Source organism: Anguilla anguilla, chromosome 14 (genome assembly GCF_013347855.1).
Source record: "Anguilla anguilla isolate fAngAng1 chromosome 14, fAngAng1.pri, whole genome shotgun sequence".
NCBI lineage: Eukaryota > Metazoa > Chordata > Actinopteri > Anguilliformes > Anguillidae > Anguilla > Anguilla anguilla.
The window spans coordinates 13,016,816-13,044,699 of NC_049214.1; the positions used below are offsets into that span (position 1 = coordinate 13,016,816).

General features: G+C 43.6%; 1 protein-coding gene across 1 annotated transcript in view; it reads left to right on the plus strand.

Annotated features, from left to right (window-relative positions):
• The first annotated feature begins 8,355 nt into the window (after positions 1 to 8,355).
• Positions 8,356 to 27,884, plus strand: part of ssbp2 (single-stranded DNA binding protein 2) — a 96,094-nt gene continuing 76,565 nt past the window's right edge. The window contains exon 1 of the mRNA XM_035390361.1: positions 8,356 to 8,505. Within this exon, the coding sequence (XP_035246252.1) occupies positions 8,450 to 8,505 (56 nt within the window). The 5' untranslated portion in view covers positions 8,356 to 8,449. The remainder of the gene's footprint in view (positions 8,506 to 27,884) is intronic.

A 27,884-nucleotide genomic window follows, 5' to 3' on the forward strand; every position in this document is an offset into this window, starting at 1 on the left:
AGAATTAATTATGAGTAACATATATTGAGTGTTTCTTTTAAAATGTTGACATTGAATGCAATTCTCATACAATCATTCTTCTATGTCACCCTAAAAAATAATGGAATATAACCAATAAGGATTTAACAGTTGGCTGATGATTGCTTTTCAGATTCTCTAAACTTACAAGATATTCAGCTTTGTGGGTTCAGCCACATTTATGGATATTTCAAGGGAATTAATTAGAAAAACAATAGTGGTATTGATTTGGCAGTCATTGTATCAATAAATGTATTGTCCAGAGATTAGTTCTGATATGTATTTTCTCAATATTTTGAGCATACCCCAAGTGTGTTCAACATGAATTGTTCTGTCTATGCCATCGCTGAACTGTAGATTCCACCTGTAGATTCATTTTAATGAACTACAGTGGGGTGTGGTTGAAGACAGAACATCTAGCTAGTAGAAAAATGCAGACAGCAACAGCAACTACTGAAAGAACATCATCTGTACAATATTCCCAAATGTATTGTGGATAATGGGGCATTACACACACACACACAGATTTTTTTTTCTTCTGTTGACTTTGAAAGTCGTCTTGGCAACAGATTTTTATTTATTTATTTAATTATTGGGAAGCAACTAGCAAATATGTGCAGATTTCTTTGACTGTTCTTTCTTCTGAACAGCATTTCCTTTAGTATAAATTACGTGTCTTATTTTTTACCCCGTAAAACATTTTTGAACAAAGCCCACCCACTATTATTTTTTTAAATCATCAAAGGTTGACAAATCTGCATGAGTAACATATTGGCAACAGTGTTTGTATAAAAAGTACAAGTTAAACGTGCCCTGTTAAAGCAGAAAAAAGATAATCCCGGGAATTCATTTAAAGGGATCCAAAAACGCTATTGTGCTGCTAGAGAAAGACAAATCTTTCCTGTCAAAAATGATTGTAAGAAAATGTGTAGCACTATGGACAATTTACTTAGGTTTGATCAAGTCAGAATGTGAAGGATAAAGCGGATTCTGAAAATGGATGAAAGGTCAGAACTATGGCAGGATCAGAAATGAAAGGGAGGAATTTACACAGCCCTTTTGTTCTGATCCAAAGGAATTTTGGCCGAAAGCCTTTCATTTTGACCTAACAGAACTCAATAAATAAATAAATAAAATTCTCCCATTCTCAGTGAGGCCTGTAGTAGATGAGAAATATTCATGCTTACTACTCCTTTTGTCAAGCCCCGTGAGTTGCACTTCTGATTGTCTTTCTTGATGGAGTTTAACGTTAGCTACCTTGCTAACAAGACGACAGACCAAGTGTATAGCGTTAGTAAAACAATTTAGGAAACATTGGGTAGCATTTCTTTGGAATACATCTTGTTAAATTTGTGTGAGCTAAGATAGCCAATATTGTTTAATGTAACTTGGCACAATTTTGATATCAATACTTTTAATGGCAGGCCTAGATTTGAATGAATGATCTATAGACAGTGCTTTGTATGTGTGAGTAACTTGGCGTTTTTGTACATTGAAAATATGTTTTTGATTATATATACTGAAGCTCTAATGCTTCCACACACAATTCTGTCCACTCCTGATGAGAAGGGGACACAAAGTATATACATTTTGACACATCTTAGTCCTAGTGTATATTCTGTAGAAACAGGACCATAAAATTACCTGATGTGACTCGTCATGGTTCCAGTTCACCAGTGTGATAGACCCTTGAAAATTGATTTATTTTAGCGTGTATCTCTAGAAAGCCTGTGTCACTAATGGTATGTAGTTTTTCCATTCTATATATTTATTCTTTCTATCATTCATGCACATACATTTTAAATATTCATTCATTTAATATCAAGAAGGAAGGAAGAAATTAAACATCCTGCCAGTATTTGGATTTTTTAATAGTGTTCTATGGCCTGCGGGCCTGGAGGGGTTTGTCTTTGTTTAAACGACTATAGGGCAAAGCGCATTTCGACCTGTGTACTGAGTTAAAGGCTATATCAAAAATGACATGGAGCAGAGATTGTGTTATGTTCTCTCAGCACCATCATCCTTTCTTAATCATTTACTGAAGCTAATGCATATGTAAACCTCAGCAGCAATTAATCTCCAACAATTGTTTGTTCGAATACATAATTGTTTGTTAATTGCTGAATGTAAACTGACATCTGTAACTGAAACTACATGATTGCTTGTCAATATTATTAATAATGTGTGTGCATTGTAGTTTGTCATTAAACTGGAATGCCATTGCTGGCCCACTTCAAAACAACCCGATGCAGTAGCGCTTGGTAGGCTAAACTTGGGACACAGAAAATTTAAGTTTGTTCTCCTCACTTCAATATCTAAATTAAAACACAGGCATAAGTGTCACTGACTTGAGTGTCTAGATATATTTAATTAGATGACCACAGACAGAAGATAACACTGAGAGTGTGGCTTGGAGATTTTGTGGCAGAGTCCGTTTGCAAAAACAAAGCTATCAAGGCTAACTCATTTCCTTAGCCTGCTTTGCAGCTAACTTTGGTGCTGTGTACTTGTTTGTGTTTTAAATGTAAATCAGGCTGATCTGTCTGCAATTAATGTGATTAATGATGTGCCTTGGCTTTGAGCGCAGAAGCACAATTATTAATAACTTCTCTGAAGTGATTAATGCCCTCTAATGATTTATTTCATTTGTGATATAATGAAGTGTCAGAAACGGCACACAGGTGTGAAAAAAACTCCATAGCTGGGCATGGTGAAGGAAACTCTCAGCACTAAAGTACCTCATGCCTACCCAGCAGTATCATGTCCAAGTGTGACATGAATCCATTTGAACCAAACAGAAAAGTTTACCAGTTTATTGATCTCGCTCTGTTTGACCCAAACAGGTCATTTCACAGTTGGACATGATACCGGCATGTCCTGTATTGTACTCACATTAATATATCATTGTTATGAGGGACTCAGCCATGGAACATTCTGTGACCATTTACCAATCATCTCCTTTGGAGGCAATGTAATTATCTGAGATTGAATTGAGTGCTGTTGAAAGCAGTGTAAGAAAAAAAGTATGGATAAATAAATAAATAAGCAATTGAAAATATGAATAGATTGTCTGTGAAGCTCTTGAAAATGTTTCTTTTTGAACACGATGCTCAGTGTTTAAAGTTCACCGGTGACCGGAGCACTTATTTTAACATCAGAGAAATGGCACAAGCTGTTGCGGCTACAAATGTCAGCTGTTTTCCTCATTCAACCCCTGTCACAGTCTATCGCCACCAAAAGCTGTACCGGTGAGAGTGCTTAGCTCAGAGGGTTGCCTTTGGTCGTCTAAAATGTAAGGTAATGTAATGACTTGGGCAGTATGTGGTTAATTCTGTATGTGTGGAGGAAAGTTGTGGCTTGTGGGTGAAAGAGCTCTAGAGACTGTGTTAATGGAATATCACACATGCATCGATTACCTGATTGATCAAGATACTTACTGGGATCACAGTGAAGACACTTTTGTAATCTGTTAAAACAAAATGAAAGAGATGATCTAGCTGAAGGATGAGCCTTTTCCTGTGGCTACATGTGGGGTAAAATATGTAGAAGAAAATAAAAATGAAACAAATAAGCAATAAGTTAAGACAAAGAACATGAAGATACAAATACAGCGAGCTCAATAATGTTTGGGACAATTTGTTTGGTATTTGGCTTTGTAGTCCAGGGAGGTAATTATAAAAAGTGCTCTACATGGTGAAACCAAAATGTATTTTAAAATACACTTTAATAAAAGCTGAGAATGTGTAATTTAACCACACCTGAATTGTTTGATTATAAATCTAAAATTGTGCTGTACAGAGTCAAATCAAGAAAAACAATGTCTTCATCATTATGGAGCTCACTGTACTTAAAGGAAAAAAGTTATACAAGGACTAGACAGCTGAGTACAATAAGTAAGCAAGCAACAGTGGGTCAATATTTTTGTTAGCTGTCGTTGAAGTTGACAAGTGATGTGGCAAGGAGGACAAAAGTCACGCAAGGAGTGGTGTGGGAAACGTTGAATTGTATGGGAAGTCATGTCAGCTGAGCACAAATTGTCTAGGGATCTCAAAGTTGCAGGGCACTATGCTCTTTGACACTGCAAACCAGATTTGTCTTTCCCCATGCTGGTCTAGGGGATCCACAATATACAGAGTGCTGCTTTGTCTTGCCTGGTGAGCTCCTTGGGAATTAGGAGTAATTAAAGCTATACTATGTAGGATTTTGCGGCCCTTGTAGTCTCTGTGTTTGTAAACCCCACCCACACATCCGTTGAGGACACATCCTCGAACGCTACAAGCAAAATGTCAAGCGAAGAGTTGAGGTGGTCAGAGATATTGAAAATAGCATTTTTTTGCAACATGAATGATTCCATATGGATGGTAACAGTAACTAGGCAGTGTTATAACTATCTTTACATTGAGTGCACCCCTTAGCACATGGGAACATCATATGATAGCTACTCCATAGTGCTCGTGCAGTTATTTGTGTTTTTCCTCATTTGGTATTTAGCAATTCTAGGCCTTGTTTCATGAAGCAGGATTACTGAGTTAGCTGAAAACTGCACTGAGTAATACTTGGAGCCCTTCCAAATCTGGAACATGGACTGAAACGAGCTGTTCTGGGTATTACTCCACGCAGTTATCCAGCTAACTCCGTAATTATGCTTCCTGAAATACCCCCCCGGACATTTAGTTAGAATTGGGATATAAACACAGAATCAAGGTGTGGAATAAGTAACACTAGCAGGCCATAGGTCTATCATAGTTAGTTAACTTTTTTGTTTGAACCAGTAGTTCACCTTTTTCAGGCAACCTGTTTCTTTGTGCCTGAAACACAAATACATTTAATTGGACTATCCATATCTATAACTGTGTTTCTTTACAAGTTTTGACCCAAGGACAGTGATCGGTACAGCTGGTGTTCACAACAAAAAAAAAGGACGGGGGGGATTTGCCTGTGGTATCTTATCTAATATATGATATAACCAGTGTAAAAAATCAGTGTAAAAACATCTGAAACATCAGATGTTTTTACACTGACACTGACAACCCCACTCATTTCCAAGATTAATTTCTATTCTTTTTACGTTGTTTTTTGGTGGCAAAAAACTTAAATAAATGCTGTGGCAAAGAGAAAGGATACTAACAGCATGACATATCAAAAATTTATAAATAAATATCCACAAATCCCCCATTTACTTTTTTTGGCAATTTGGGCCATGAGTGAAACATTTGAAAACCTCACTCTATCCCAACTGGTCGGTGACATTTCCCCCATCTTCCCCTTCGCTTCAGTGATTACACTGCCCCACAACATCTCGCTGCATTGATGGACGACTTCCCATACGCGGAGTGACAGAACGAATCCGCCACGCTGGGGTCTGACGGGTCTCCTCCTGCTTTACTCTATGACGTCCTACCTGAGTTACCATGCAATGGAGCTTTGGCAACTGCTGGGCCAGTCCAAGGTCAGCACACAGCAGACCTTCGGCCAGTGACCAGCATGAATGTTAACGAGGAGATACTGATCCAGTGTGATGTTTCAGGGCTCTGACTGGCTCTGTCAGAAAATAATATTCATGGAAAGTGGCTGGGCTGTCAACCAGCAGAAGGCAGAGGTTCATAAATCTGCCCGGTGATGGGCGTACACTTCCACATGATTGGTAGTCCAGCGTAACCACTATCGCCGTGGTTATTAGTTCTTTACTGAGCGTATTTTCTCCTCCTTACAATTTAGAATGCTCAGCTGCATGTTTGCCCCCTCACTATAACAGCCTCACTTCATTTGGGAGAGTCAGGAGTCAGACTAACATGTGAACCTCTGAAGCACATGCAGGCATCTGGTGCTTATTTTAACTCTACATTGCAGCTGAGGTGTCTGGCCATTGTGCCAGAGGTCTCCCCTTCTCGCACAGTTGGATCAGGTGAGCTACAGGCACCAGACTGTTTTGAAGACTCGCTAGTGCATGATGAGGAAATCCTGTGTGAAGCTCTCCCTCCCTGGGAACTATGATGTTGCCCTGTGGGGCTGCCACATTCCCACGGTCAGAATTCCTGCATCAAAGTCCAGTGCTTTAGATATGCCACCTGTTTATCAGGTACTTATTGACTTTTCCAGAAAAGCCTAATATTAAATTCACGTCCTGGTTAGATAGATGTGCTAACTGATAGCTGAACAAATTCGTTCAGGGGGTAGCCCTAGGCGCTTCTTAAACAAACACGTGTTCATTGCGCTCAGGGGAGGGAGAACTCCGTAAAGTACAAAGTTATATTTTTCAATTAAAAAAGCTTGGCTGACTTCTGATTGCTTGATGCTTGAGGGAATTATCAAGCATAGTAAAAACACTTTAATGGTTCCCCCAAAAGGCAGCCCTCAGTGGCTGTTCAATGCCCAAAAGCAGATAGAATTGTACACCTAAGGCATGGAAATTCTTCAACGGGTTTATCTTCTACAGCCTGTCATCCTCTGTGAACTGTGCAGCCTGGTGTAGGCAGATCCTGGCCTCAAATGAACTAGCAAGGTTCATATGTCTTCCGTCGCATGTCATATGCTGTCACATGCTACATTTCATGTCCTCCTTTGTTTGATCAATGGTGACATGACACCATGTTGGAGAGACAGCTGCAGACACACTGGGGAGTACAGTTCCAGCACACCGTAAGGAGAAGTCAATGCTGATGGATTGCAGTTACAGTATTCCAGTTTGAGGCTATTAACCAGCTTTGTGAGAAAGTCCCCAGAGCTTTTCTGAGCATCACTGCTGCCAGGTTTCCATGTACAGTACACAAACCTTGGAGCTCCATTCCACTGGCTGGAGATTTGTAGTGTTCCCAGTAATGCAGAGTACAGCTGTTTCATTAAATTAAAGTTTATTTGGTATTTGACCCTTTTGTTTTTGGGTTTGTGTAGATTGAAGGTAACAAGCTTTAGGCTACGTTTGTACAACACATGGTTTCAGCAGGGATATTTGGAAGATTTATAAGGTTTATCTTGTAAACCTCCTTGGCTTCAACTAGAGGGTGTTTGTATGTAGCTTTGATACGATAAGAGCAACTGTCTGTGTTAGAGCTTAGGAAACACCTGGGTTTGCATTTGTGAACACCGTATTTAATAAGAGACCTCGCTTATTATTGCATCATCTTGCATTTACCAGTAATTGCATTCACTAACAGGAATACAAGTAATTTATTCAACGGTTTTCATTTAAAAAAGAGAGGAAAGGAGGATGAATATTTGTCTCTTATCCTGTGGCACTTCTCTGGTACAACCTCCCTTGAAGCTGTTTCAGAACGCTGTCCCACCAAAATCACATGTCTATCACTATTCACCAGAAACTGATGGTGATTGGGCCCTTGGGGACTCATTCCAGAGTAACATAACCCCAACCCCAATTCACACGTTGGGCACTTTATTCCAAGTAGGTCATGTTCTGTTTTATATTTTAAAACCCTGGAAACTTTTATTTATTCCTTTAAGACAGGAAATTTTGGCTGTTTTTGGTTTATTTAATGAGGTTCTCATGCATTAAATGATCTTGCATCCTAGGTGCAATGTACTAGTGTACTAGTTCTGTGCTCAACTCATGTTCGATATAATATATATTTTTTAGAAGCACAATAGCATCCGTCTCATGAGCACCTTGATGTGTGTTTACAGAAAACTTACATGTTGCTGGAAAGCACTAACAGAAGATGAGCAAACAGATATAGATATAGCTCTGGGTGGAGTCAGGGGGCTGGGGGACGTGTGTAAAGTTTGCATGAAGGTCCCAAAATATCCATGCAAATAAGTGCCGAACCTAACTTCTCCTCTCCTTCAAAACTATGCTTGAAAAAGTACTTTATTCTCTTTCTCAGTTGTATACTTAAACACCTTTTAGTGATTTACCTTGCATTAATTTGACAGTGTGCAGCTGCATTTCCTGTATCTCCTAGTCACACTGAAGCCTGTCAAGTTCAACATCTTTACAAATCCACTCCGTGTTTGCTATCTGGCCAAGCACAGGGTTGCCAGTCTGTAGAGGGTGTGATTGTCTATAAAAGGAACAGCCAGTTGTTTAAAATCCTCCTCAGACGGTTTCAAATTGCCCTTCGAGCTAGGAGGGGGAGTAGCGAGGGGAGAAAAGAGGGAGGGAGTGTGTGTGTGTCTATGCTTGTGTGTGTGTCTGTGTGTTCAGGGAGAGATCGCAGGCGGCGCGCGTACCCAACAAGCTCAGCTAAAGGCGGGCGGAATGAGAGAGATAGGAGACAGCAGGAGGAGGGGTTGTTGTTTGGAAAAAGGCGGAGCTTAATAACTGCCAGTCATGGCGGTTACCAGAGAAAATGGGCGTGTTTTAACAGCGAGACACCAATGGGAAGCGACGCTCCTAGTGTCGCCATGGTGACGGGGTTGTGCTCGGGGAGGCTGTGATGGGTTGACAGGTGCGTGACAATCGGAGCTCTCTGCAAGCATGTACGCCAAAGGCAAGAGTAACAACGTACCGTCCGACAGCCAAGCCAGGGAAAAGTAAGTTTTATTTATGGGGGGGAAATCGCGATAATGAAGAAAGTGCATGAATCGCGGAGCGGCCAGAGGAGTAACTGCAATGGATTGGCGAGGAGCTGATAATGTAGCGATAGCGACAGAGTGCTGGGTTGGCTGAGAAAGTTGTTATTGTCAGTTGTCAGGAGTGTGCAAAAGAGAAACGTAGCTAGCTAGCTACATGTAGCGAGATGGCAACAGAAATAGGTAACATTGGCGTTGTTAAATATAACATTAACTATTTTCTGCAAAAATGGACGCGGGGAGGCCAACCATGTGCAGCTAGTTAGCTACGTAGATTGACACCGGCAACGTACCTTATTCTAGTTTGTTGGGTATCTAGACATTGTTAAAATTATTGCGATTGCTTGGAGTTGACGCTGGCGACTTCAGTAGCTAGCGCAACAAAATTAGGTAGCAGGATAACGCTTTCACGGATGAAGCGCCTAAATAATAATGTTGGTTAGTTCGCTAACCTTGATTAACTAGTTTGAACGTGAAGTTACACGGTAGTTATATAGCTATGTAGTCATTGGTTAGCTTGTTAGCTAAGTCATATAGCTATGCTAATTTTGCTTTCAGTTCTAAATAATACCAATTGCCTGTTTTATGAACATTAGACTTTGCTTGAGCCTGAACTTTTACCCTGGGCGATCTTACGTTATATTACTTAATGTTAGCTAGCTATCTGAAAATGACTGTTGTTGCATTGCATTAGCAAACTAGCCAGCTGCTTAAAAGAGTGTCTGAAGCCTGTATACATTATACTAACGTTATCATGACTAAACAGTCCGCACTACGATTCGGAACTTAACCAGCAGCTGGATGTTTAGCTATCGATACTGTTTATGGAAATGGGTGTGGAAGACACAACTAGCTAACTAGTGTTAGTTTGTGTTGCTCACGCACTGGCATCGTTGTCAACTAAAAGTACTGCTTTCTGTGTGAAATGAAAGCTTTGTCATATTAGATAATGGAAAAGCTCCGCTGACTTTGAGTCGATGGGAAATTCACAAATAAATGTATAACTTAAGATAGCCTACTCGTTTAACTAGTTGCTTACGTACGGTAGCTAGCTATGATGGGTAATAATATAATTATATTCTTACGAGCTACCTAGCGAATTGTTATTCGTTATCACGAGATCGGAAATATGTTAGATTACCTGTCTGTTATTTGCCAGCTAATTTGCTAACTTGGCCCACGACTTGCATGGTTACGAATTTAGCCATTTTCATGCGCAGAAGGAAAATAAATTAATTTGTTTGTGGCTTAACCGTTGAGTTTCGTGACATGACAGAAGACAGGATACACCATAGATTATAGAAAAATATGCACACGCGCAGTTCGTGTCAGTTTTGGAAAGGATGTCACTGAAACAAATTTGATTAGTGACATATTTTACTTCATATCACTTTCTTTAATGCATTGTTTTTGAACACTAGTGTGATATCAAAAAAGCAAAAATGCAGCACGAACATTCATGTCATATTAATAAAACTGGGTACAACTGTAACACATCCCCGTGAACGAAAACGTATACGCCTTAGCTAAACCGCAGTTGAGACAGTAGTCGGCAGGAGCTCGAGTTGTAAACCGGTTGCAGACCAGCACAGTAGCCGCTGTACCAGAGGCGAGGAACCCCGCGCGATTGTCGCTTTCTGGGAAGACGCACATTGCTGCGTCACTTAATTTCAAGAAGTCTGGCGATTTGGAAATGTTCACCTCTGCCTTTCTCTCTTGTTGGGAGTCACCTTGCCAAAACGTGCTTCAATTATGGTCATTACCAGGGTTTTGCGGATTCCCACCAGGTAGAGAGATCTAGGGGGCAGAAAACATTTGTGTGCGATGTGAGGTGAATTCGTAAGCTGGAATTTACTATGTTTAGTCCTCTGTCTTTTGTATTGGCACTGCCTCTGGATTTGTCTCTTTTGACGAGATACTTAATGTACTAACACTGAAAAACATTTGCAGGTTGCATAACATGTAGCCTAATTGTTTTCACATCCAGTTTATTATTTTTTTCTTGAAGTATTAGGCTATGCAACCTTTAAAATGGATATAACTGCGACGCAGGGAACAGTTAAAGGGGTGCAGGGTAAAAATGAGGGTGGGTGGGGGCAAGGTCCCATTACATTTGTTATGCTCTGTCAATCATCCAGAGAGATGTTGCACTTCCGCCCACAGCTCTTTCTTCTTTACTTTAGAGAAGTCCTGAAAAGTGCCCTGCAGACTTAAGTGAGGTATTCGCATCCTCTAGGTATTATATATTTGAATTATCTTGAGAGAATAAATATTCATACACCCAGGAGCCACTACTGGAACACTCAAATTCATGTCAGTCTGCTGGTAGCAAGTATGATAAAGTTGGCCAAGGGCCTGTACCAAATAGTTTGCAGGGGAGTCGACGCGTGTGCATACGTGTTCTTTCCCCCTCATGCTCTCGTAATGCCGCAGTCAAGTTTATCCTAACGCTCCTCTTTAAATCATTAGGTGTGTTAAGCCTCTCAAAGTGAGGCTGTCTATAGATCAGATGAGACCAGCGTTTAACCTGCGTGAAGACAGAGAGGGGGAGTGCAGTGAGGCGTGCGCAGTGCTTGGGTATCCTCATTACTACTACAGAGACGTCATGCACTGCCGCTTGGTTCTCCCCCCGCCTTGAAATGGGCACATTCATACGCCACAGCAGGGCTCAGACGGTACAGCCAGAAAAAAAGAAGAAAGAGTTTCAGCTTCATTAATTTACAGTGTAGTGCATTTGACCTCCAGGAAGAATCCCACTGATATTGAGTTTCCCCGCGGCGTCCGCGTATTGGATAGGTCCGTTGTTGTGTTCAGTGAGAGTGGCCTCCTGTGTGGTGCTGGGTTAGGGGAACCCTCTTTTGAGTGCGGGGACGAAACATGCTGACGAAGTGTTCCCTCCCCAGCTGAGTTCCTGTGTCTTGGGGCTTTCTGATTTTTGCTCTAAGCCAATGCAGGCTTCTGTGGAGCTCTCATGATAAAAACCTGCAAACCTCGCTCACTGTTGTTCAAGCAAATAAAAAAGTGAAATGCTTTGGGGAAGTGTTTGATACAGGAAAAGTTTTTTTTTTTTTTTTAACTGTATCTTATGCAAATAATGACTACGGTCCCTGGCTATATTCTGTACTGTATGTTATACAAAATAAGACTTACAACAATTAAATAGGATTTTTGGGTACAGCATGCAATCATGCCTTAGAGATTGGTGAGTTTATGAGAAAAAAAATAGCAGTCCAAAGTTATATAAAGGTATTGTAGTTGTAGTGTTGAGGAAGTCATGCTGATATTCAACTGGTATAGTGAATGAAGCAAAGTGCAGCATTTAAAGGCTCATATCTCAACATTATAAGCAAAATTTGGAGGGGGGAAACGCAGGTCATCAGCGCCATTTTCTCCTCATGGAGAATCGGGAACGTTGCTCTGGGAGAAGGAGAGCCGCCCGTCCTCACAAACCTCGGAGCGCCGCACGCAGCGGGTGGACCCACGGAGCGGAACGTGCTACACATCACCCCTGATGGGGAGCCGGGGGGGGGTCACCGAACTGATAGTACAGCTATTCCAGAGGGAAGAAGCGGAAGAAACAACAGCCCTTCTCCCGAAAACGACGGCAGGGGAAAATAGATACGCTACAGAGTTGCCGGTGTTTGACGGGGAAAGAAGGGAAAGGATTTCAGTACCACATCGAAACTGTCCACAATGCGAAGGCTTTTGACCGGATTCCCTTTTAAGAGACTGAACCGCGGTGGAACGCCGAGCTCGTTTCGTGGAGGTTCAGATGTTATTTTCATTTGCACAGCTTCGTTTGCCTTTAGGTTTCACGTGTCCATTTTACATTTCCACTGCTGTTGGTGAAACGTGGGCCCTGTTCCGAGGGTGAATTTGCATTGCCCGTGACTGGGAGTTTTAATGCAGTTGTCGTAAGGACTGAAGAGGTTTGTCTTTTGCTTGCTCATCTTTTCATCCTGGATCTTTGGCAGTATTAATTAGCACCATTGTGCTACTTGCTGGTGATTCTTTCACTTGAGCATTTGCTTGTAGCATATCCTGGTGGTTTTAGGCGTAGCTGAAGTCAGTTCTACTGTCCTACAATCCTTAGGATTTATTATAAAGGGAAAAAGGAGGATCAGGGTATCCTCTCCGCCAGGGTCGTCCCTAGACCTTTCTGGGCAAAAAATGATTTGGGGCCTCCCTCCAAAACATTAGCACTTTCTAAATGTTCTGCTGGGAAACCAATGCGAGAAGGCGGGCCCCTGGACGAGTAAGTGGAGCCATGAGTGTGGTTTCCTGATCTGTCTTGTGGGAGGGACAGCTCTGCTCTCACACACACACGAACACAGGCACACTGTATGAAAAACAGAAGAATCACTGGTTCACTGTTGCACACACTGCCTTTCATTGTCTCAGTGGATATATCCTCAATGTAATGGGTTGCTTTTTCTGCCCTAGCTGCAGGCTGCAATCCTGACAAGAACACAGCTGAATTCAGTTGTTTTCTAAGGTTAAGTCACCTGGATTTCTCCTGCGAAAAAGAACTGCTTATAAATTCAACCTACTGCCATTTTCAACTGATTGGTGATAACATTTCTAAAAGAAATAAATGGCATGTTAAAAAAAAAAAAACAGCATAAGCTTATGGAATCTTATAATTTAGTAAGAAAGGGAGGAGCCCACACTCCAATTTCAAATTGACAGGGTGACAGATTGATCCTAACTGAACTTAATGTGAATAAGCAAAGGAAACATTCTTCAGTCAGGGTTCCCATGTGTTCTGGAATATCTGGAAAACGGGGAATTTTGGTGCAGTTTTTTGGTCATGGAAAATGAGAAAATGGCCTAAATGTCCGTCACCACAGGTGCCCTGGTTCGCAATCACAATCTCCCCCTCTCTATACATTGCAGGTGTTGGTCATGTGAAATGTCCTGGAAAATAATGTTTTGAAAACAGTGGGAACCCAGTTCAGTGTAACAGAAGATTATGTGTACTGAACTTCCATTTCCATCAGGTACTGCTGAACCCTGACAGTCAGTAACTGGAACTTTTGTGATTTCTCAGTTCCATTAAATATAAACTTTTTGAGTGTGTGGCTGTCTTTTCCTTATTAAGTTTCTTTGATGACCAAAATAAAAAAGATGAGGTCTTTTAACTTTCCACTTTACTGGCCAAGGCCTTGTTTATAAGGAAGGAGCATAGGCCCAGTAATGTCAGTGTGTTTAGTTGAGCGAGCATCGTTATTTCATAGACGACCACACACTGTGACGCTGGCATGAACCCACATTACCCTCAGCGCCCTCCCCTTGTGCCTGTCTCCGCTCTTGGACTGGTCTCGTCTCGCGAACCGTTCACTCCAGCGGCTCTGGACCGCCGGGCGGGTGGAGACGACCGGCTCGACGGACCGCCTTGAGCTGTTAGGCCGCGAGGCGGCAGACGGCCCAGAGCCGCCACGCCACGTGCGACGGAATCCCCGCCGCGCGCAATAGCGTGAGCGTCAGCACGCCGAGGGCAGCCGCCGAGGCGCTGCGGCCACGGCAACGGCGGCTATCCGGTGCCGTCTTCTAATGGCGCGGAACGCATTCGCAGTGGAGCACAGCTCGACTCTTATTAACTTGGACCGTTTTGGGGAAGTGGATTGTCATCTACACGAGCTGCTCCATGACAGGGTTCGAACCTGGGACCAGACCCCACAACCCCCCCATTCCAAAAAACCAAACAAAAAAAACAAGCTTTTATGAACTGTTTTTGCGTCCATTAAGTGGAAATGCACTCTGCGAACCCTGCATGCAACTGGATATTCAGTGGGGAAATTAAGGATAACGTTCTTTCGCTCAAAGGTACAGCGGCAGTAGGATTTGAGCGTGTTACATTCAAATCCAGAATCTAAGTCCAGAAGTCTAATCACTTCCAAACCTCTTTTTGTTTTTGTGTGGCGCCCGTGTCCCCTCAGCCCGTCGGTCTAGGTGAAAAGCAGGCTGTTGCGTGTGCCTTGCCCACCTGCTGGTCTGGGCCCCGGGTGGTCCCTCGTCACCCAGCAGACACTTTGGTGCCCTCCATCTGTCCACGGGGCACAGCCCGCCCCGAAGGGGGAGGAGCTCCATCTGGCGGAGAGGAGAGCGGTAACAAGCGTCGGCCTGGCGACGGCCTGGCACGCCGCCCGCTCGCACTGGCCCCGCCCGCTCACCAAGCCCGGCGGCACGTGCCAGACATGCTGTTTAAAAAAAAAAAAAATCATTTAAATTTAAATTATTATTAGTCTCGTCCCCATGGATCCTGTTCCTAAGGGGATGAGGGATGAGGGAACACGCACACACTCCTGATGCCCACAGCATGGCGGTGGGATTTTTTTGTCTCCTTCAAAACAAAGGGACCATGCAGGAAGTGGGCACAGCAACGCGTTAGCGGACGGTTTTTGGAGACGCCGCCGTTTCCTCCCCTGCGACACTGTCCTAAAAAAGAAAAAGGAAAAAAAACCGCAGCCCTCGGCGTCCTCAGTGACCTTCCTGCGCTGTGGAACATGGCGCGCTGATGGGTGCCGTCTCCAAGGGCAACGTTCACACGCCGCCAGCTGCCAGGGCGGGCGGCTTCAACCTGCGCGATTGATTCCGTAGATTCGAAAGCCTGGAATTGAATCAGGTGTGACGGAACCCTCGAGGAAGAGTGGAGTAGTCCAGTGGAGGTTGCTGCATATGGCCCCGCCCTCAACTGCAGGTTCAGTCAGATTATACATGATCACTTTAAGCATAAAAAAGTATCTGGCCTACATTTTAACAGAAGTCTTACAGTTCAAGAGCAGCTCACGTGTGTAAGAGCTGGCAGCAGCATAGCTGTTTGTGCCGAAGAAGATGCTGTGCTGCTCTGACCCAAGGTCCTGCATCCAGAAGTGCGGAAATGTCAAAAAAACGTTATGCTAAATTGTGTTATTGTATTATATTTATATAGCCTATTGTTATGTTTTCCTTGTGGTTAATTTTACACTTGATTAAACCCTAAAACGCTGTGCTTGTCCTATCTCGCAGAATGAAATATGCATTTTCAATCTGAGATTTTCAGCATCTCCACATGCACGTGCGCAGGAAGCTCAAACGCCACCGAGTTGTTATTTAAATCGATGTCGAACTTGTACAAGCATTCTGAATAATAATACAGTTTCTATGATATGACTTCCCACATGCTGAGCTGATTGTGTAATGGTAATTTAAGCGACAAAAAGGCCGTGTCTTTTGGGAAATTGTTCAGTTGTGACCTATTACACTGGGTTCCCACGGCTTTATTAGGCTTTTCCTGAGATTACCTGCCTTTGGTTTCGCTTTATAGAAATCCTTTCAGTCTTTGAAAGTGCTGGCACATCGCTCCAACTGTCAACGTGACAGCTCGAGAGAAAAGAGACGTTTTTATTTTTGCGCGGTGCCGTCTATTCAAGTCGGCCGGCGTTGGAATTCGCGGCCGAAAGCACGGAGGCGCAGAGAAAGGCCCGCCTTCGATAAGAGGGGCGAGAGGAGCGACGAGGCGCTTCAACAAAAGCCCCCCCCCGCGTTCCGGCGGCCTCTTCGGGACGCCCCCGGGAGTCGCCGGGACGCGACGTCGGCACTCGCGAGCGCTATCGGATAACACGAGAGGCACAAAGAGGGACGAGCGCGTGAAGGAATCCGGGAGCCTGTTATCGGCGGCGTTGGAAGTCGGCGAGCGGAAGAGCGGTTTCCCGTCCGGGGAGGAGGGCCCGGATTCCCGCGGCGGGAGGATCAGCGGGAGGGGGCTCGGAACGCTCCCTCCTAATTAGCCGGGTCTTTCCTCCGCGCTTCCCAAGCGCTCCGAGACTTTGCAGCTCAGGCCTGCGCTAGCGAGCGCAAAGCTCCCCGGGAGCCACCCGGGATCCCGCTCTCCCTCCGTTACTCCCCCTGTTGCCCTGGTTACGGAGACGTGCCTCTCCCGCCTCATTCCCGGGTCCGAACCCTGACAGTTCTCATCCTGTTCAGAGAACCGAACACCTCCGACTATCAAATAAACTCCACGGTTGCCGTCTGCGAGTGCAATAGTTATTAAAATTCTTTCCACTTGAAAATTCCTGCTTTGTTCCAGTTTTCTTTTCCAGCACACATGTAAACCCCACGACGGTCACGAAGGAACCATTTTAAAAAAAGGCACCGAGAGGAGATAAGAAATGGGCAGTGGCTCTTCACTGACAGTCTAGACCACTAAACGTCGATGAGGCGTACACTTTCCATTTGAGTAACGGCATTTGGAGCGGACGGGTGAAAGGGACATCATTTCCTGAAAAAATGCCATTCATCTTAAGTAGTATGTCAGCTGGAGTGAGAGTGCAAAATTAGGAAGTGTTGAAGTCTCCTTTCTAGAGGAGTAGTCCTTCCTGTGGTGGAATATATCTGAGGCCTAGCCTCATCGCGTGTCTTTGCGTGTTCAGAGACTTGGCAACCAGCTCTGGCCACCGTGGTTGCAGCAGGAAACCCAGTATAACCGACGCTAAAATGCTCAGTGTTGAGTTTGTAAGAGCGTAACAGAAAACAGTATTGCAGACATATTTTGAGTAACGTGAGTACAAGCTAAATGCGAACGCTCCAGTGGAAACCTTCACCGCAGTGGTTAGTGGGAGTCTGGAAAGACTTGACAGCTGCTCCAGCAGACAAGCTTGGTCTCTTCCTTGCTTCCTTGTCTCTGCCTCTGGTCTCTTCTTTGCAGTTAGCGTTAGCCTGCTGTTTTGGCTGTTGTATAGCCCTCAATTTGTCTGTCAAACACATTTACGATGCAGCTGTCATTACCAATGAAGCACTTGCTGGATTAAAGCGTGTTTCATGCAATCAAAAAATTTCACAAACGAGGCCTATATAATAAAATGGGGTAACAGATTCACTGGCTTGGGGTGTTGCCATCGTCAATCTCTGTTATTGTTGTGTCAGCTCTAATAAAACATCTTTGCATGTTTACAAGCTAATTGGAGAGGAACTGTCACAGCTTCTGTTTTGATTCCGGGTATAAACAGATTCCTAATGTGCAGCAGCAAATTCAAAAGGAACTGCACATTATCACCAGAAAAAAAATACAAATGTAAATTTCATTGACATGCCCGTGCCTTTAATGTATAGGCTTAACTAACAGTGCAGTCCATTTCTTTTGGAAATTCAATAAAAAATGGACTGATTCTTCTGACTCAGCGCTTCCTCATTCGATTACTTGTTCTCATCATTGGCAGTCCTGTTAGTGGGGTCCTGCGTAGCAGAGTAGCTTAATGGTGAGGGACGTGGGCTCCTAGCTCTGAGGTTGCAGGTTCGATTCCCCAGGTTCGGGGCTGCCATCGTGCCCTTGAGCGAGGTACTTAACCTGAATTACAGTAAACATTGTAGAACAGCTGTCTGAATTAGTACATAAAGAATGTAATCTTATGTCTGGCTGAAATGTAGCCTAACAGATGTGTTGGGGTTGCCAAATAGAATCCAGATTGATCAGCTGGGTTCTGTGTCCGTGCAGAACCCCCCGTGGCCCTGGAGGTGGACCCTTCTGATATTTCAGCGCGTTAATATGCATGAGGCGTCACCGGCACGCCGGCGCAAGGTTAAGCTTGCATGACAGAAGCGCCTCAGACGCTGCTGTAGAACAGTGTTCTCCTCCACCGTCCCACAACCCCCCTCCCCTCAGTCCCTCCATCCATTTAGAGTGCTAATGATCGAGATCTCCTTTCGGATTCCGGTGACCATTGAACAATCGTAAAAACTCTTTCCCTTTTAAAATAGAGGCTGCACTTTGACTTTTTTTCTTGTGGCATTTACAGGATTAAGATTCGGACACCTGGCTGTCATTAGTGTTATTTTCTGCCGCATTGATCAGCCCTGGACAAGAAAAAGGGCCTGTCAGTGTAGGCTGTGTCATCCGTAGTATGGCCCCCACCTGACAGCCTCTGATTGACAGGAATCACAGACTCATGTCTGATGTTCTTTGCCCTTTACATGAACTTGTGCACTGGTTGGGAATGATTAATCAAGTTAAGCGTTCACAAATATAATAAAAAATGCATGACATAAATGGATAATACGATATAATTAGTCCAGTGTACTATACTCTATCTCGCAGGTGTCTTGTTTTGTCATCTACGCTTCTATATTTCCCAAAGATCAAAATTTTATGTTACAAAGTCTTATGAGTGAGCAGGGCTTTTCTTGTTTTTCTTTACCATCGCGATATCTTGCAGCTCAAGCGGGGGGGGGGGGCAGAATTACGCTTTGACTCCCGTAAACGAAGCACCGCGAACGGCGAGGCAGCGCCGAAGCTTCGCAAGAGAGCGGCCGCGCTCCAGGTTTAGCATTTTAAGATGCTGAAGTGTCAGGTAGAGTCACTGCAGGCACCAAAGCGGTCCGGCCTTCGAGAAGGACGCAGTCGGAGACTCCTGTGTTCATGGAGCATTGTGCACGGTGAATGGAGCGTGTGTCATCTCACATTGTTGTGAGATTCTTTTGAGCAAACTGGAACTTGTACTATTATTCATTTTTTTAAAAATTGAGTAGACAGTCCACCCACCTTCTCCTTATGTGTTTTCTCATTTTATTCAGACTGGGCAAAATCAATGAGCGTTATAGAGATCACAGAACAGAAAGTTCCAGTGAAGGGGTGGGGGTGGGGGTGGGGCGGGTGGGGCGCTCGCATACGAGGCGACCCTCTCCCGCCTTGCGGACTGCGGCACGTCGTGTCCCGCTGTAGCGCGTTTACCGCGCCGGAGGAGAGCGCATCCAGCTCCCGCACGCTTGCGTTTCTGGCGGGCGGCCTCCCCTCCGGCAGACGCCCGCTCCGCAGTCCGCCGCCCCGAGGCTTGTTTACCAGGAAGCGATCTTCATCATTCGTCTCAATAAGGAGGTGGAGGATGAGAGATAATGGCCTGCATTTCCCTGCGACTCTCAAACGGCGCTGGCAAAAAGGCCTTGGAAAAACATCCAATGGATGTGTGTGTGTGTGTGCGAAATCTCATCCTGAAATTGTAGCTAATGCAACTTTTTATTGTGTGCCTGTTTTGTCTTCGAATACTTTTTTTTTTTTACAAATGTATGAGTGGCATTTAAAAATTTTGAACATTCCATTGTATTGCATTCTGAAGCACTCCAGTTTTTTTTTACATGGAGTCTAAACAATTAGGTTATTAATCATATTATTATGATTCAGTATATTGCTGTAATTTGTTTTGCTCATGTTGACGGGCTTCACGGCAGCCGGCTGTACACCCAGCAGACCCCTCCAGTTTCTCCGTTCCTCCGAGCTCCTTTATAGAGTCTCTGCAAGGAGCCGAATGTGGTGCCCGAAAGTGAGCACCACTTACGGCACATTAGACACGCCAAGACGCTATTTACTTCCCTTCACTTTGAAGTTTGCGCCTCGGTAAATGAATCTCCTTCTTTGCTAATTTTCTTCAGTCCTCCTGGGTATTTATATATGTGCGGTTTGTGGGTGTACGTCCCCCTCCCGCTCCCCTCTGCGCGTCAGAAAAACCCTGTAGGCTTTCAGTCAGAAATCTCACCACTGTTACTCGAATATTTTAAGAATTGAGGAAACGCCATTACTCATCTTTTAACTGGCAGCTCACCGTTGAAATATTTGAAGTTATGATTCATATTTTGAGGGCAAAAGATGTACCAAAAATCAGAATGTCATTAGTACTTGGTAAGATTGGCCTAACAGGCCTGTTTCCCACAGTAGAACGTTTACCTGGTTTTATCTGAAATAGTAAAAAATTAGGCCTATATTTGCCACGTTTTTCATTGAGCAGATGAGTTAGCCTTTATCACTTAGTAATACAACCCACTTCACTGTGATCACCGTGATATATTGCGTAAAAATGCACATCACCAAAGTGGTCACGTTCTGTCAACTGTGACAAGAAAAGTAACTCCACAGAGAAGCTTAACAAAAACAAAGCAAGTCCTCAAGTCCTTTAGGTCTTGCATTTAGATGCATCCACCTTTTCACATTTTGGTTTGTTTTCTGAAGGCCGTGCTGGTCAGCCATCGGGCACGACTTTTGACCATTATTCCGCAGCGCTTTGGCCTGGAGACCATAGCCGCAGGACCCAGAGCCTCCTCCCGCTGTGCGCGATAAGCTGCCGCTTCCTGTTATCCCGGCAAGAACCGTTGTTTTCGCTCACGCGAGCGACGCCGATCCCGCGGAGGGGTTTTGAATTCTCCCTCGGAATGCCTTCGGCTCCTTGCCACTGATTGGCTGAAGGCTGGTTCGGTGGGCGCTCGCCTTTAATTTACCGTTCCAGTTAGGCTGTCTTTGTTCTTCTTTCTGGGAATGCCAGGAAGGGGTTTCCTGCCTGTGATTAAGCGGGAGTGTGTTGCTTTTTTTATCGGGAACCTTGACAGACAACAGCAACATAGCCAGCAAGTTGTGATCAACACTTAGTCATGCTTACCGACTTGGGCACAGGCTCTTGGAAGTACATTCAGTTCCTGTCTGAATGCATACTGTACAAAGCATAAATTATGTATAAATATTGAGGATGAGGTGCTGCTTAGACTTTTAAAATGATTGTTGTATAAAAGCTACAAGGCTGGGGCACGTACTGTTTTACTTTATTCCATTCATATTTCTTGGTGCCGTATTTCCAGTTTCCTACCGAGGAAATGCAGCAGCCTTCACTCCATTTAGAGCTTCAGAACAAAGGGCTGGGGTTGGCAATTACGTGAGAGAGTGAGAGAGAAAAGGGAGAGATTAAGAGGAAAAGGAAAGACAGAGAGAATGATGAGAGAGAATTGTGAGAAATGGATAGAAAAAGGGGGAGATGGAGAGTGTCCAACATTGTTAAATATTTGTATAACCAAATTCGCATTGTTACTGGAACAGTCTGCAGCCCTGGCCTCACCCTAAACAACACAGTTAGTTAAATGTTTGCTCTCTGCAGGTGACCTGGTGCTGTTTTCGCCCACTGCACAGGAACTACAGCAGCTTCTGGATCTGCTGAGGAAGTGCTGTCAGAACTGGCCCCTGCTCATTTAAAGCAGACAAAAATCATAACCTTTCAAAAACAACAAAGATTAAAATCCAAATCTCAGGAAAGCAGCCACCTCTTCACTCTAGGCAACATAGCCCTAGAACATGCGTTAAATTCTGATTACCTTGGACGGAAAATCAGTGCCTGGGGGAACTTTGGTGTCTTAGTCGATGCACTAAAAGACAAAGCTTGTACACCTTTCTGTGTAATCAAAAGAAAAGTCAATATAATAGACATTCCCGTTAAATCTGGTCCAAAATTTTTTGACATTGTCATATTGCCTGTTGTTCAAATATGGGGTCTTCTCAGACAAGAAGACTTCACTTGATGGGTCAACTATCCAATTGAGACCATGCAGAAAGCAAAAAAACATGCCGTGCCATACCCTAAAGTTTCAATCTCAATCAAACAGATAAAACACAAAATTGACCTTTTAAACATGGTTTTGTTGTTTTCTTGGCCTGAAATGAAATACTATTTTTTTGCATTTAGTGCTGTAATGAGTATTCATATAAAAGCACTTCAATCTAATGTTTGAGAATTTTCCATATGAATAATAAATATATTTCCTTTTAAAGCAATTGCCTTGATGAAGATTAACAGCGCAGTCCAGGCTACTATCTTTAGCCAAAATTGGCCTTGCATTCACACACTGCTGTTCATTCTACACTATTCAAGAGGTAGGCTTAGTTTTGGAAGTAGTTCAAGGTTTAGTTGTGCAAGTAGTTCACAAAAATGTCACAGTGATATCAGAATATGCTATGATAGCCACCAAATCAACTCTTGCAGCACACTTATTTTTGTAGACCAAAGCAAGTTGCATGCAGGTGTAGCAGACTAGATAAGATAGTGAGGGAGACTCTCACATCTTGTTGTGCGAGCATCACGCTTTGTGTTTTTAATTGTCACCGTTATCTTCTTAATTGTTTTGTTTTGGAACCAGTGTAAGAGCAGCTTAGTGTATTGGGGGTCATTCAACGGCCATTCGTTGGGCTGGATTACACCTTGAGGAGAGGCGAGAGACCCCTATGGTAGCTTTTTTATCAAGGTTTAAACATGTAAGAGAGAGGGGGTAAATCCTGGTGGACATGTTTAGACAGGAGCATGCCAGGACCATCGAAAGTGACGTGTAAAATTCAGTGATGCTGCATTGGATGTTTGCCCTACATGTAGGCCTAAGTGTTCCTGTAGCTTTCTCATAAGGCTAAAACAGCAAGTGGCAGCAGGTAGTGAAGGCTTCTGACACATAGCCTATTACTTATCCTGGTTTTTTATTTTTTAATTATTTTTTCACAGTTCAAAATAATTGTGCTTTACCCCAATGTCTTCATCAATTATAATGCGATACTAGTACTGGTACTAGCCTAATGGAAAATGGGACTACACAAGCTATAAAGTTGATTAAAAAAACCTTTAAACCAAAAACGAAAACCATTTAAAATTCAGCTCTCTTCTTTCTCAGAATTCTTCATAGGCAAGCACTAACATGCACTATTGATTGAACATTATGTGGTTCTTTATAAAAAAACGAACAAACTGCACGGTACTGTAATAAGTACATATTTTCCCTGATCTCAGTCTATCAGGATATATATATATATATATATATATATGAGATTATTATACTCAGGTATCAACCTAAACCCTGCAATCTCAAATAGGAAGTGCACTCGTAACCAGGCTGTGCTGCTATTGGCTCGCTCCTAATTGTTTTTATTAATACCTTTGTGATGTAATGCTGAAATGTTTTACTGGCATGCGGCTTGCAGTAAGTGGCCGGCTCAGTAATGCATCAGTGGGTGAGCCGGAGCCAGGTCTGAGGATGGGGGTATGTGGGGACATAGATGGAGTCATAGACTTAAATGGGAGGACCTGAGGGAGGGCAGCCGGGCAGTGGCTTTTACTACTGGCTAAGGCCATATGCTTCCTTATTAATATGCATGGGCCTGTCATGTGCTTGTCCTGCTGGCGCTCTAGGATTTAGTGTTGTATGTCTGTGGCATTCCAAATTGACAGAAAAGAAAAACAAATTTGTGCCGCACGCTATGGACGTTCCAGGGCCGAAATATCAGTGTCTGATTTTTGATTGGTTGATTCTGACAGTGCCTTGTTTAACATTATAGCACAAATGCAAAACTGCAGTCATGATTGCATGTTTCTCAAAGAAGTTGATGAGCACATGAAGGCAGAATGTAACAAATGCTATTTTCACAATAAAGTATTTCAATTTCCTTACTTTATTATTAAGAAGAGGGCATGAGTCTAGAGAGCTTCAGTCTCTGTTACTTTGCTTGTGAGTCTGGCTGTTAAAAAAATGAAAATGAATAATAAATGAAAGTGTCAGGTTACTGTAATTAGGTGACTTTCTAAGCCATTTTTAAATCATTCACTTTTTAAGGATATTTTCACATGCTCAGTATCAGTTGTGCTTCAAGTGCATCAGCTGTCTTTCACAGGTGCATTGTGTCCTCATGCTGGACATAATCCTGGTTTATTACAGATAAGAACTTGATATTATCCTGCATAAAAAATGTCGGTAAGCATCGGTTGAAAACAACTGGGGAAAAAAATCATGAAAAAAGACTAACTTTGTGGATGTGGGTTTTGCCCCCCCAAATATGCACCTGAGAGCTGGTGGATACTGGAGCAGCTCTATCCTTTAGCTTTTTTAAGGTGTCTCGGGTTTTGGATGAAAAAAAAAACACTTTGTCCTTGTAAAGGGAATTTTGTTGGTTTTCACTTGGGACATATGACTTTGGTGTGACCCTTTATGGATCATTTTTAATGTTCAATTTTTGTTCACACTTTCCAGAATATCTCCAAATATAGTTTTATGACATACTATAATATTATAAAATATAAGATATCAGAATATCTTAACATTTTGCTCCTGTTGTCAGCTATATACTGCAGGTCTATGCTCAGAATTTTAATTGTAAATGAAAGTGCTTATCATTTTTCCCTGAACAGTCAAAGGTGTTGGGTTGGGTTTTTGAAATGGGTGATTTTTAATGAAGGCTTTAAATTCACACCAGTCCCCCATAACAATGAACCTCTACATTCTCCGATTGGGGCTCGGTCCCACTGTAAGAAAACTAAACCTCGCTGCGCTGTTTTTGGCATTAAAAGAGATGGCTTGTGGGTAATTTCCCATGGTCCTGTCCTGGCTGCTTTTTGCCACTGAGACCGGGGTGAGCTTCAGCCCCCCCTGCCAGCAGCGCTTGGTTGAGGCCTGCTCACCTGAACCCCGCCCCCTGCTCACCTGAACCCGCCCCCCCTCACCTGAACCCCGCCCCCCTGCTCACCTGAACCCCGCCCCCCAGCAGAACCCTGTAAGACCAGGTCCGGAGCTCTGGGGGCAGACAGATGGGCAGACTGGCGTCCCCTCAAAATGAGCGGAGCCCGACTCGGGGGTGGCGTACCCTGAACCCACGGGCACCGGACCGCCGACCCGCCCTGCTGTGGCGCCGACGCGGGGAAAACAGCGCGGTTTAATGATTGATTCCAGCAGCGCGGGCATTGCCAGGCAACGCGGCTGCAATTTCCTCCTGCCTGCGTCTCGGTGGAGCGCGCGGTGCGTTATCTGCGAACGCGGCGATACCTGCGCGGGGCTCCAGACGTGCCGTTTGTGCTCGGCCCGGCGCGGCGGGCGGGGACGGGCTCGGCTGCGGGGGCTGTTTGCCCAGCCTAGCGAGCGCAGTCTTAAAGAGGGCAGAGCATGGGCAAACAACCTGCGCATGGGAGCTCCCAGCTAACCTGGGAAAAACCAGCTGTAAAAAAAAAAATAATTATAATATGTCATCACACACTTTAATTGTTTCACACCTTTCTAAAACCTAGAGTACAGAGGCTTATCACGAGACATGATGAAACACCACATTATCAATATACAGCCAATAATGCGCGCACATACATACACACACATATTTACGTGTGTCTGTTGCATTATGTATTATATGTTGTTTACAGCAAATCAAAAAGCAATTATATGTTACGAAAAAAAGGATTGCAGTTCATAAACAGAGAGGCCTACATTAATTTGCTGCATATCTGTATTTCCATTATTTATTTTTCTTGTCTTAAGTTTTAACCGCAGGCGCTATTATGTTACGTGTGTGCGTGTTTATTCTCACCGTATCCTTTAATTGGCCTGTGTTGGAAAGCCCTTTATGCATCCTGAGTGCGTCTTTGAGATACAATAAAAAGCTTAGACACTGTACAACCTGAACCATTAGGGCTTGCTTCTGTGCTATAAACCAATCAGAATTTTTTAATAGTTGTGCTATGCATAAAGAACCAAAGACAACAAATGTGTGTTTATAGCCAAAGCTAATTTCCAAATCAGTATTTGTCTTTCAGAGGCCAAAATGAATTATGCCATTTGCATTTTGACCAATAAGCGGAGTGTTAGTTTAGTGGGCTGCCAATGAGATAAACTGTCCATTACCGAACGTCCGCCAGCTCTCATATTTAGAAATGATATGACTTTCTGCATCAAGGAAACTTGGTTATTTTCCTGCTTACAAATAAAACATGTAGCCTAAATGCACATAATTTATCGTCTGGCTTAAATATTAGAAAAAGGGATTAAACAGGGTCTGTAATGATGAAAGGGGTGTGGAGTTGTTTACGGTGTGTTTAGTTTAGGTTCACTAAAGCCTGGAGCTTGGCAGCCTCAGCAAAGCTAAGCTAAGCAAACCTAGCGGTGTTGATTAGGCCTGCTTAAAAGACTATCCTGTTTTATGTCTGTGCCATCTAATTGTGCCATCTTGTCATCTTCCGCTCTCTAACTTACTTCGTCCCAGCACCGTCCTTCAGCCATGAAGCATTTACAGTCCTTCGCCTTTCTTCCTGATAAACAGGACCCTGAATGGCTACTCTGACGGTGAGAAAACTCCCACAAGCGAGGCAAGAGTGGACCGCCACAGCGGTGGGCTAGCGACGCAGTGCTCGTGTTTGCTCAGGGCTGTGCGGTACCTTTCGGTCGCCTCGTTGAGACCGCACCGTTATCTATCGATAAGAGGGAAAAACAGTGGGCCCCGCCTCTCCCAGTCGGTTGGTGGTTTGGCTCTGGCAGAGGTGCGCTTTCGCAGGGTTGGTTTTGTTTGTGTCAGGGTTTTTTTCCTCTTCTCGGCGCCCTTTCATCTCTAACCGCGGTTGTTAATAACGCCCTGTCGGGGACACGGAAGGCCACGCGGCGGCTCGTTAAAGCGTTACCATGGCGATGCCAAGCGTTGCGGCTGTCTCGGCCCAATTGCCGCTCTCAGCAGAGTGCCCTGACATCACTGGTAACTCCATCAAGAACCCGGTGTCAATGTGTTGAAAACTTAACGAGGATAGAAAGAAAACCTTGAAGAACGAGAACAGTCCATGTGTAGTGGTTCAGGTTTAGCCTTTTTTTAGTGCTCAGGGCATTCTGTATTGAACAGTAATGCGCTCCTGACTGTTTCTTCTCCAAACCATTTGATCACCAGACTAGCCAGGTGATGAAATCGCTTGTTCTTTTCATCTTTTACTTCTGCAGGACAGGAGGTTCTGATTGATAGTGCTAGTGCTATATTACAGAACATTCATAGCCACAGTATTATACTTGTTCATGGCCCTTCATTAATATTCATGAGATGCATCTTATTGGAACGTTTGGGCATCACTGATGGAGAACATTCAGGGGTAATTCACAAGGGTTGCGATGGTTTTGTGCCTGTTAGACCTTGGCAATGTCAGAAAAAAAATTAATAAATAAATCAAAGTACCCGCCGTAGGTGAAATGGACTATCATGGAAATAGGGACACAGTGCAGAGTCTGGTTTATGTCCATTAACATTGTGTCATTTACATATTAATTTCAGCACCAAAAATGACTAATTTTATGCAAATGGAGCTCAATACAAGGTGTGTCTGATTCACATAGACGATCGCAAATTACTGATCGCAATATTCATGGTTTTTTTTGCATGGCAGACACACTGGTGGTAATGTGCATCTACCATGAAAAGGCAACTCTCATTGGGTTAAGACAGAAATGATTGTCCTTACTGGGTAAGCAATGCTAAGGTTGCATATTAGATGACATTGAGTCTTCCCCCTGTTATTTGTTTTTTGCTGTAATGTAAGTTTATAAGTAGGCCATTTCATTGTACAGATAAAGATATTTAGACAATTCCAATAACCATGTGACTTCAAAGAAGATAATTCATTCAAAATGGTCCAATTCTGTGATTTGAGATGGTAACTTGTTCCAGGGAATATTGAAGAGGCTCATTTGCTGATCATTCACTCTACCTCATCTCTGGCTCGGTGGTTGCTTTTTTTAGTCAGTGATATTCCTGCACAATTATTTGTACTGCACAATAAAATGAAATT